We start from the raw sequence: 12,069 nt of genomic DNA, 5'->3' as shown, positions 1-12,069 counted from the left end.
ACAAGCAACTTCAAGTTAAATATTTGTTTATAATTTTTAGATACATTTATTCAAAAAACAGTGACAGAGGGAGAGAAATCTTCCATATGCTGGTTCATTCCCCAAATGGCCGTAACAGCTGGAGTTGAGCTGAAGCAAAGCCAAGAGCCTGGAACTCCATCTGGGTCTCCCATGTGGATGGCAGGGACCTGAATACTTGGCCTATCATCCACCATCTTCCCAAGCACATTAGCAGGGAGTTGGACCAGAAACAGAGCATCTGGGACTCAAATTAATGCTCTGATATGGGACGCCAGCTCAGAGGCAGTGGCTTAACCTGCTGCACCATAACGCCAACCCTGTCTGTTTATGAATTAATCATATTTCTGATTATTTCTTTAGGTGTAATCCTAGAAGTAGAATTATTTAGAGTTATTATATATGACATTTTGAGGCTGTTTATTCACGGTGTCAAAGCTTATCGATTTCCATTCCCACCAGTAGCTGACAGTGCCTATCTTAGAGCATAAATTAATATAATTAATAATTATATTATATTATATATTATAATAAATAATAAGAGTGAATAAAGAGCCTTAAAAATGCAGTGAGGGTAAATAAAAATGATTGACCTTGAACTCTGGCCTCAAGTGGTAGCCTCTGCTTTTTGTTTTATTTGTTGTTTTTACTTTTACATCAAAAGGTAATGAGATAAAGGTTGTCTAAAGCTAGTGTATCTCGGGGTAGATACTTGTCTGAGTGGTTAAGATGCTGGCTGGAATGCCTACATCCCAAATCAGAGTACCTGCATTTGAGTCCTAGCTCTATTCCCAATTCCGACTTCTTGCTAATATTCACCAAGCAGGCAGCAGGTGATGTGTCAAGTGCTTCCATCCTTGCTCTCCACATAGAAGACCTAGATTGGATTCTTGGCTGCTGCTTCTGCTGACACAGGCCTGGCCATTGCAGGCACTTGAAGCGTGAACCAGCAAATAGAGTTATCTCTGCCTCTGCCTCTCAAATAAATAAAAATTTTAAAATTAAATTAAAGTAGTGTATCTCCTGCTAAGGACTATTCTGACTACTGTTGCTTATCAACATTTATCCTAGTTTATATGATATAAAAAACTTAGAATCTAAAGAGATTTTATATATAATAATTTTTAAGTTGGAGAAAAAAATAGAAATATCTTAAGGTCATAATACAAACAAAGCATCTTAAATAGAGATAGAAAAAAGTTAATCAGATAACAAATTTGACATTCTGAAAACTTTTTCTTATATTCAGTTCCCTTGTGAAAATAAGACTATATCAAAAACCATATGAAAGAGAATTTTTATGGGGGATTTGTTACAATCATATAAACATATTAACAAAATATATTTTACACCTAAATTTGAAAGTTAAGATTTACAGCAGGGCCAGTGCCATGGCTCACTTGGTTAATTCTCCACCTGCGGCGCTGGCATCCCATATGGGCGCCGGGTTCTAGTCCCGGTTGCTCCTCTTCCACTCCAGCTCTCTGCTGTGGCCCGGGAAGGCTGTGGAGGATGGCCCAAGTGCTTGGGTCCTGCATCCACATGGGAGACCAGGAAGAAGCACCTGGCTCCTGGCTTCAGTGGCTCAGCACACCGGCCGTAGCGGCCATTTGGGGAGTGAACCAATGGAAGGAAGACCTTTCTCTCTCTCTCTCTCTCTCTATAAATCTATCTGTCAAATTAAAAAAAAAAAAAGATTTACAGCAATGTAAAGCCTGTGAAGTGTTTTCATTTAGCCCTAATCAAATCAAAGTCAGAAAAAACACACATTGCTAAATTTCAAGCAGCTGGGCAAATACTATTTGACTACTTTCATATTTCATCACATGGCCAATTTGGTTTATTATAGCTTCATAGCATACGGCTGCTTTGATGACTGAGCAGTCTATAGAAAGCTCACTCTAGTCAAATAGTTTGATCTAGCCACTTATTTTGCATTCTTACTTAATTATTGTATCCTGTCCTTTGGGAATTACTGTAAATCTTAAATCCAGGTCATAGCACTATTTGTTGTGATAGGAAGCATAACAATCATTTACTAAATGAAAATAATAAAAGTAAATGACAAGCTAATCTATGATTTGCATGTAGAAAATGATATTGGAAGAAAATAAATTGCTTAATTTATGAAGATAATATATGATTCTGTAGTTATTTCCTTGTTATATAGTTATAGTTTTGCTATACATTACCCTTATAATCTGGGAAAAGTGTATGATATTTCCAAATATCAAAATTGTGAAAGCAAAGTTGTTTTTTAGGTTTCCTTTCAAATAGGATTTACTTTCCTATCAACCAAGGTATAATTCCATAGGGATGTTTCTCCTGCTATGCGAAGTAAAAGAAGATTTTAAAGAAATTGAAGGGCATTTGGTGATATGGACAGGTTTTGTTGTCTTTAAGCATAAAGACGTATTTAATTGGGAGGCCAATTTATTATTCTCTGAGACATCTGGCTTCCTTTTGCCCCTCCTTCTAAAACTTGGCATGATCAAGGCAAGCTATCTATAATTATAAATAGATTAGTTGTAACTCTTAGTCACTGTTTTGCTGCATGAGATCTACAAGGTGGGTACATTGCAGTTTAAATCTGACGTCTCATCAAGAATCTTACTCTATTTTGCGTATGATCTTTAGCTGCTTTACTTACCACTTGTAGAGTGGTATTCTCACTTGCTGACATAGATAGTCCTGAGACTTTCTAGTAAGAAATTTGGAAGTTATCAAGATGTATCCCTGTCAAATGTTAAATTTTGCTTCATTCCTCCTTCCCTTTATTGGACCTGGGATAGTTCCCCTCTAAACTAATGTTTCTGTATCTCCATGAGATCTACAACTGTCTATCGGTAACACGGGAAACCTGGTGAGGTTAGACGTGTGTATGTTCAAGCATAGACAGGACGTCCACTAGGAGGAGATGTTGTAGAGATACTGAAGTCATAGGTGGACTTGATCACTGTGATCTTCAATAATATTATGCATACAGCCTTCAACAGCATTTTTCCTGCAGCTTTTAACTTCAAGTGTTTTGTTTTAATCTGTGTTCTAGCAATGAAATGTATTTCTAATACTGTGATGCACTTATATTTTTGTTTTACTGCCAATATAAATAGTAACTATATTATGATTTTCACTTATTGTTATTTCTTTGTTTACACATAGCAAAGATATTTAAACTGAAATATGCTTTGTTTTCTCTATTGAGTGTTCAAAGGAAATTAAAATGTTGAATATGTTACACCCTGGGCTTCCACAGTAGAATTAGGAGGCATAACTTTGTGTGGTGTATCTACCCAGGAAAAGTTGTCTAAATACAGAGTGAGGAAGAAGAGTTACCTACCCCAGGGCAGAATGTTTTTGGATAAACTGTTACTAAATAACCTAATTTAGTAGTTAAATTATAAGCTCCAAAAGACAGGAAAGTCAGTAAACTTTTGGATGAAAGAATGAATGAACAGACTTTAGTATGTATTATTCTTGCAAATAAGTTGAATGCTGCCAGAAATTGGTGAGAGGATAGCTGAAGTTTGATAATAGTTTTTCATCTGGATATTTGGGGTATAGTGGAATTTTCACTATACACCCAAGAGACAAGAGCTGACATTAGGTTGAATAATGTCCTCTGATCTATTTGACAGCCATAAAGAATGCCTAAATTAATGTATTGTTTTCAAATATCCTAGCTGATTCTCAGGAAATTTACCAGGAACACTCACTTTTTGTTCAGCTTTTAAAGTGTTCAAGAAAAATGGGGGAAAAATTGCAGACAGTTTTGAAATTCACACATAGCTCATTCATAATATGCATTTCCCATGAACCTTAAGACCCCTCATATGTATATGTATTTATGAGGTAACTGCTTTGAAGGAAACAGGTTACTTGCAAAAAGTCTGGTATGCCTCTATAATATAAATTGTGTTGAGTTGGAGGTATAGTTACACAGTTTCTTTCTAAGTAATCTAATTATCATTTATTTGATACATTTTGTCTTTCAACTGTATTATAAGCCTAAAATTAAGAAGTAAAAAATTAGCATCTTTCTTCTTCTTTTTTAGGCTGCAACCAAAACACAACTGAATCCAGCGTTTGAAGATGCTTGGAGCAGCAGTGATGAGGAAGGATAGTACTGCTGCGCCTCTGCTGATGAAACTTTTTAAAGGGAACTATTCATGTGTTTTTTGTTTTTTTTTTAACTGTTTGATCCATTTCTGACAGCTAAATTAGCCCTGAATTGGGGTGATTTTTTCCCCCGTGTTTTAAAATAAGATTAACATTTGCCAGAAGTCCTAAAACAACTCTGCAGTGTATTTAATCGTAACCTACCTCTTCGATCACAGCTGCTGTGGCCTGGGACAGCCCTTATTGTTGCAGTGCAAGGGCACAAGTCCTTGTGCTTCAGATGACAACTGGAGCAGATTTTGTGAACCGTAAGATGCAACCTCAGAGGACCTGCAGATGGAGGTTATCAGCACTGACTTTCTCCCTTTGGCTGAACCCCTTCAAGAATGATTTAATCAAGTATGATTGCATCAAGGGTGGTAATTGTGATTATAGCATCAAGATTATTCTTTCTTATTCATACACCCAGCATTTTACAGTAATTTCATTTAACTGACCATCGTCTAGCTTTATGTCAAACGTTTTTGGATTTGCTGTCTCCACAATCTAAAATGTTCATCATAGGAAGCAGTGGGAGGGGGATCCCTCGTTTGCTTTATTTTAATGGCATAGGCAGCTTGTACTCATGCTTGAACTCCCTTTCCATGAAACTGGTTAAGATGTCCTGCTTCATTCATCCAAGCAGAACATGCCCTGGGAGGGAATCTGGGAAAAACATGAAATGTTGTGGTAAGAGTTCTATGTTATTTTGTCCTCTTCTTGTATCTACCTAGAAATGATTATCCTGAAGATGATCTTGCATTCACTTTCTTCCTGATACTTACCAGCAGGAGACTAGTAAAAAGTTTGTGTGAGCTTGAATGCAAAGTGCACAATTGTTTAGTTTTTAAACATAATTTTTAAGTTCAGTGTTAAACTTCATATCAGACGTTTCTGGCAAAATGTTTCCTATGCATTACTTTTTATGGTTGATTTTCTAAGGCTTAGGTCATTGTACTGTTATTTATTTCCTCCTAGTTGACATTGCTGCTGACATCAAAGAAAGCTGTTAAAATTGGAAACATTTTTTAATTTTAAGAAAAAAGTCTTCTTTCAAACTGTAACTAACTATATTGTTTCTTTATAGTTATATAAATGTATAGGTTCATTGTAAATAATTCAACAGAAAAATTAAAGCATTGGTCTTCCAGAATCAACACTCTAAGGTAACCACCATTCTCCATGCATCTCTTTATGATAAATATATTTTTACATAATGGGATGTTTGGCATGCTGTTGTTACCATAGAAACCCCTATCTTCCAATATCAGTATCTCACATCCTCAGATTTCTCCTGCCACAATCTGATTTGTTAATCTGTTATATATTCTTTCATATTGCAGTCCTATGAAGATCTATGTAAAGTTGTGAAAGTACTTCAAAAAGTTCATGAAAAATGGAATGAAAAGATAAGTTTATTTTGAAGCAAATTTTTTTGAAATCCATGTATAAGTTTTTCATAATACATATTTCCCATGAACTTTTTAAAGAACCCTCATATATGAGGGGTTTTTTTCCAATTAGTCCTACAAAATTTGTTGGACTGATGGACAAGAAGCTGTAGATTTTCTTTTTTTTTTTTCTTTTTTTTATTTTTTGACAGGCAGAGTGGACAGTGAGAGAGAGAGAGAGAGACAGAGAGAAAGGTCTTCCTTTGCCGTTGGTTCACCCTCCAATGGCCGCCACGGCCGGCGCGCTGGGGCCGGTGCACCGCGCTGATCCAGTGGCAGGAGCCAGGAGCCAGGTGCTTTTCCTGGTCTCCCATGGGGTGCAGGGCCCAAGCACCTGGGCCATCCTCCACTGCACTCCCTGGCCACAGCAGAGAGCTGGCCTGGAAGAGGAGCAACTGGGACAGAATCCGGCACCCCGACCGGGACTAGAACCCAGTGTGCCGGCGCCGCAAGGCGGAGGATTAGCCTAGTGAGCCGCAGCACCGGCCAGCTGTAGATTTTAATACATGAAAGTACCTGAATGGATAGTGAAGAGGATGCCACCAGTTTACATGTTTAAGTTATAGTGGACAGGAAGCGATACAAACAGGGTTAGTGCTACACAAGACCATGTTTCTCACTAAAGAAATTCAGAGCTAAGCAATCCAAATCTTTATCTTTTTGCTAGAGTTTTTTTTTTTTCATCAAAAGAGGCTTATCATGCCATAGATCTAATTTAATCATATTTGCAGTGTCCTGATAGATTCCATTATCAAAAATTCTTTATTGGTAATAGACATTTGCCTCTGTGATTAAGTGACTGATAGTGTTGTGTCCGGTTTGAGACCCTCCCCAAAACAACTCACAAAAGGCAGGCTGAATGCAACAGCAAGAGGATTTTATTAGCAGCTAGCTGGTGCTCTTACCAGCACCTATGACATAGTGCAGGGCTGAGGCAAAAAGCCCGTCCCTCCTCCTCCCAGCATTTGTATGCTCTCTAGTCAACAAGTACATACATCACTGCACACATAGGCGAGTTCCTTATTCCTTATAAGGCAATTGCCTAAATTTATGCATTTTATTGGTGCATTTGAGCAACTTAGGGGCTAGGCGTCATACAGGAAGGCAGAAGAATCTAAATTCCAGTAACAGTTCCACTCCCGTACCCTGAGGCCTGTGTTTTCTGGCTTAAAATAAAGCCTGTCATGGAGGAACAGCGGTTCTCGCGACAGGTCCTGAAAGTTCTTAAGACCAAGATTTTAATATGTTGCCCCATATTTTATATCATTTAATCTTAACATACTACATATTATTAAGTCTTAATTTCAAATGTATTTGATCTAAACTAACTTACGGTTTGAATTAATTACTCATAAATGAACTCTACATTAGGAGTCCAGATTCCACTTCTGATTTAGCCTCCTGCTAATACACACCCTGGGAGACATCAAGTAATGGCTCAAGTACTTGGGTTCCTGCCAAACATGAGGGAGACCCAGATGGAGTTGCAGTTTCCTGGCTTTGGCGTGGCCCATCCCTGGCTGTTGCAGGAATTTGGAGAGTGACCCAGCAGACGGAAGAGCTCACTGTGCTTCTCTGTCCCTGTCTCTCTTCTCTTTCCTCTCTCCTCCCCTCCTATTCCCTGCCCTCTTCCCTGTCCTCACTTCTCCTCCTCCGCTTTCTGCTCTTTCTCTCTGTAACTCTCCCTTTCAAATAAACAAATAAAAATTTTTGAAAAAAAAATTCTTATGAGATTTCCAGTTTATTCTCTTCTGTCAAATTGAACACTTTATCCTTACTTTCATCTTCAGCAAGTAGATCTTGGTTAATGAATTGGTTCTTGGTGGTGGCACTGTGGTGCAGCATGTAAAGCCACTGCCTGCAACACTGACATCCCATATGGGTGCCGGTTCAAGACCCAGATGCTCCACTTCTGATCCAACTCCCTGCTAATGTGCCTGGGAAAGCAGTGGAGGATGGCCCAAGTGCTTGGGCCCCTACACCTGGAAGAAGCTCCTGTTGCCTGGCCTACCATAGCCATTTGGGGTATGAACCAAAAGGTGGAAGATCTCTGTCTTTGCCTACATATAACTGCCTTTCAAGAAATTAAAAGGAAAAAAGAAAGAAAAGAACTGGTCCTTGACAAGCAGCAAAATATCTGTACCTGTGTCTGCCTCTGTGCCTATGGCACCTTCTCCAAGACCTTGAAAGCAGAATGCTGATACCCTCTCCCCTGCTTTACATGTCTCATTTGTCCATTCAGAGAGTCTCAAATCTCCCCCGACATCGATTTTCTTTAAGCTATATTTATTTATTTGAGAGGCAGAGTTACAGAGAGGGAGAGAGAGAGAGAGATCTTCATCTACTGGTTCACTCCCCAAATGGCTACAAGAGCTAGAGCTGAGCCGATCAGAAGCCAGGAGCTTCCTTCAGGTGCAGAGGCCCAAATACTTGGGCCATGTTCCACTGCTTTCCAGACCATCAGCAGAGAGCTGGATCAGAAGATGAGCAGCCGGGATAAGAATTGGCGCCCATATCAGATGCCAGTGCCGCAGGCAGAGGCTTGGCCTGCTACACCACTGCACTAGCCCCCTGGCATCCATTTTCACCCACATCTGATCTCTTCAGAAAGTGTTTCCTCCCTTAGCTGTCACAGAAAAGGATCAAATTTATGGTAGTGGTTGGCGATTGAAATCACTTAACACGTCATCTCTCCTAGAACAATGCAAGGAAACTTGTGTAAACAAGTTCATGAAAAGGGAATTGAAAATTTTTTATTTTGGTACAAAAATGTTTGAAATCCATGCAGTTTTTCATAATATACATTTCTCATTAGCTTTTTTTTTTTTTTTTAAGATGTGTGTATTTCTTTGAAAGAGTTACATGGAGAGAGAAGGAGAGACAGAGAGAGAGGTCTTCCATCCACTGGTTCATTCCCCAGTTGGCCACAATAGCCAGAGCTGTGCTGACCCAAAGCCAGGAGCCAGGAGCTTCTTCCAGGTCTCCGAGACAAGTGCAGGGTCCCCAGGACTTAGATCATCTTCTACTGCTTTCCCAGGCCATAGCAGAGAGCTGGATCAGAAGTGGAGCAGCCGGGACTCGAACCTGTAGCTAAATGGGATGCTGACACTGCAGGCGGATGCTTTACCTGCTACACCACAGCGCTGGCCTGTCAGCTTTTGAAATTCCCTTGTACAGTACTGTTTTAAGAGTTCATCTTTATTGAAGCGAACTAGTCCAATTTGAGTACATGAAACATTTTCATCTTTTCTCTTGACAGTTATTTGGGTAAGTTACATTCAGAGATGTATTTTCAGGTCAGCATTATATCCTGTTTTTTGTGGTGTATAGCTCTACTTAGATTTTTATAAGTTTCAGGTAAATTTTTATGATTTTACAACATTTCTGGGAATAATGGGGTAATTTGAACCATCTATTACTCCCATTGAGAATGAGAAAGGGGCTGGCACTGTGGCACAAAGGTTAATCCTCCACCTGCAATGCCTGCATCTCATATGGGCACCGGTTCATGTCCTGGCTGCTCCACTTCTGATCCAGCTCTCTACTGTGGCCTGGGAAACAGCAGAAGATGGTCCCAAGTCCTTGAACCCTGCATCTGCATGGGAGACCCAGAAGAATCTCCTGGCTCCTGACTTCACATTGACACACCTTGCTGCCATTTGGGGAGTGAAACAGCAGATGGAAGACCTCTTGAGTAAATAAATAAAATCTGGAAAAAAAAAAAAAGAGAACGAGAAAATTAATTGAATCAAATTTAAGAAAAGATAAAGACATTGGAGAGCTACCAAGGAGAACAGGAGTTAAGAGTAACAGAACATTTGAAAGGAGGAACTGTGAGGTGAAATGAGCCAACATTTTATGAGAAAATCAAGTAGACAATTGATAAAACAGGAACAAATGAATAAACATTGCATATTCAATCTCTTGAGACTAGAAGGAAAAATGTGGGCATAAGAGTTTGTGAATTAGAAAAGTTGGGGCCAGTGTTGGTGGCACAGCAGGTTAATCTGCCACCTGTGATGCCAGCTGCCCATTTGAACACAGGTTCTAGTCCTGGATACTCTACTTCTGACCCAGCTCCCTGCTGATGTGCCTGATAAAGTAGCAAAGGACGGCCTAAGTGTTTGTAGCCTGTCATCCAGATGGGAGATCCAGAGGGAGTTCCAGACTCTTGGCTTCAGCCTGACCCAGTCCTGGCCATTGCAGCCATTTGAGGAGTGAACCAGCAGATCTCTCTTGTCTCTTCCTCCCTCTGTAATTCTGCCTTTCAAATAAACCAACAAACAAAGCATTCCAGTTGTGGAGGTTTATTTAAATACAGTTACTTTAGAAGCTTAGCTGCACATGGATAAGATGCTAATGCAAACACTTCAGAAAGCCAGAGATTATTTTTACTGTTGTACAGGTAATAAGATTAACAGTTCTTGGCAGCATGTTAAATATATTGTTTGACTAATTTCTTTATATACTTAATGAGAATTTGCCAGTCATTTGAATCACTGCTTCTCTACATGTAATGTATCATTATTTTCTCTGGGTATTTTCAAATGTGTTCTTTACTTTTTTTTTTTTTCTTTATAGACAGAGAGAGAGAGAGAGAGAGAGAGAGAGAGAGAAGGTCTTCCTTCCATTGGTTCACTCCCCAAATGGTCGCTACAGCTGGCGCTGCTCTGATCTGAAGCCAGGAGCCAGGTGCTGCTTCCTGATCTCCCATGAGTTGCAGGGACCCAAGCACTTGGGCCATCCTCCACTGCCCTCCCGGGCCACAGCAGAGAGCTGGAGTGGAAGAGGAACAACCGGGACTAGAACCCAGTGCCCATATGGGATGCTGTCCGCCACAGGCGGAGGATTAACCAAGTGAGCCGTGGCGCCAGCCCCTGCTTTTGGTTTTGAATAGCTGGATATAATATATCTAGGTAATAGTTAGTTTGAGTTTATACGGTTTGGAATTTACTAAGTTCCTAAATTCCAATCACCAAATTTGGTATGATTTAGTTTATATTCTTCAAGTATAATTTTGTTTTATTCCGTCTTTTCTCTTTCCATGACTTGCTTATATGTAATTTTTTCGGAATTATAAGTTTATTTTGATGCAAAAACTTTTTGAAATCCATGCTTAGTTTTTGTGTAACATGCATTATTCATGAACTTTAAAATCTGTTTATAACTCATATTTATAGGCTACAGTGTGACATTTCAATACATGTATACAGTGTATACTGATCAAATCAAGGAGATCAACATTGTGCACTGTTATGTTAAGAGAATGTGAACATCACAGATCAGGATAACTTCCATGGTGGCAGTAAGGAGATAATTTTTTACAAGGTCCTGACACTGGAAGGCCTCCTATAAATTTACTTCTTTGAGGAATCTCTGGTTCTTTGTTCTGCTAATTTATTTAACTTAGTTTAGTGATTCCACAGCTTATGAGATTGGTAAAAGCCAAAATTTACCACCAGGGAAATAATGGGGAGAAAGTATTAAAAATTAGCTTTGCCTTCTGAGATGTCGAACTGGGGAAGAATTTTTACACAAAATGCTTTTGACTACTATAATTTTTACTTTTAACTGACACCTTAAAATTATACATATTAACGGATACCATGTGACATTTCAGTACATGTGTATATTATATAGTATCAAATCAGAGAAATATACGGTACATTGTCATTATAGATAGTCTCCCTACTTTGCAATAGAACACTGAACTTATAATCTAACCATAACCTAGTACTGATTAATCAGCCTTTCCCCATCTCTAACCTACCCCGTCCACTCTCCACAGCCTCTAGTAACCATCATTGTAGTTTCAACCGCTGTCAGATCCACTTTTTTTTAGATTCCACATATAAGTGAGATCATGCAGTACTTCTCTTTCTGACTTGGTTTATTTTACTTAGCAATGACCTTCAGTTACATCCATGTTGTTGCAAATGACAAGATTTCATACTTTTTTAGGGAAGTGTAGTTTTCCATTGTGTTTATGCACCACATTTTCTTTATCCCTTCTTTAGTGGATGGATACTTCAGTTGTTTCCATTTCTTGGCTGTTGTGAATTGTGCTTCAAGAAATATGGGAGTGCAGATGTCTCTTAAAGTGATTTCATTTCCCATACCCAGGATTGGGATTGCTGGATCAAATGGTAGTACTATTTTCCACAGTGTGTGTACTAATTTTCATTCGCACAATGTTCAAACATTCTCCCCACCCACATTTTCACCAGCATTTATCTTTTGTTTTTTTTTTTTTTATAATAGCTAAACTAGAATGTGGTTTTGATTTTCATCTTCCTAATGACAATGATGTTGAGAATTTTTACATCTCTCTTTGAGAAATTCTTCTTAAAGATTTATTTATTTGCGAGACAGGGAGAGAGGTCTTCCAGCCGCCGGTTCACTTCCCATGTGGCCACAGTGGCAGAGCTGGGCCAGTCTGAGG

The 12,069-nt window shown here is 39.1% G+C and overlaps 1 protein-coding gene across 17 annotated transcripts in view; it reads left to right on the top strand.

Moving 5' to 3' along the window:
• ERCC8 (ERCC excision repair 8, CSA ubiquitin ligase complex subunit) overlaps window positions 1-7,349 on the top strand; it is a 69,748-nt gene extending 62,399 nt beyond the window's left edge. For 16 of the 17 annotated variants that reach the window (XR_016220782.1, XM_089313201.1, XM_002714053.6 and 13 more), the window contains one exon: window positions 4,074-5,333. Coding sequence is in view for 16 of the 17 variants with exons in the window: in XM_089313201.1 (XP_089169327.1) it covers window positions 4,074-4,142 (69 nt within the window). In the remaining variant the exon portion in view is untranslated. Of the gene's footprint in view, window positions 1-4,073 lie in introns of all 17 variants that reach the window. The other variant, XM_070056737.2, reaches the window with a different exon arrangement.
• The last annotated feature ends 4,720 nt before the right edge of the window (window positions 7,350-12,069 follow it).

The sequence above is a fragment of the Oryctolagus cuniculus genome, chromosome 14 (genome assembly GCF_051225735.1).
Source record: "Oryctolagus cuniculus isolate XC-2025 breed Fujian yellow rabbit chromosome 14, ASM5122573v1, whole genome shotgun sequence".
NCBI classification, from domain to species: Eukaryota; Metazoa; Chordata; class Mammalia; order Lagomorpha; family Leporidae; genus Oryctolagus; species Oryctolagus cuniculus.
The sequence above is the reverse complement of the archived record's forward strand: the minus strand, read 5'-3'. Positions and strand labels throughout refer to the sequence as shown.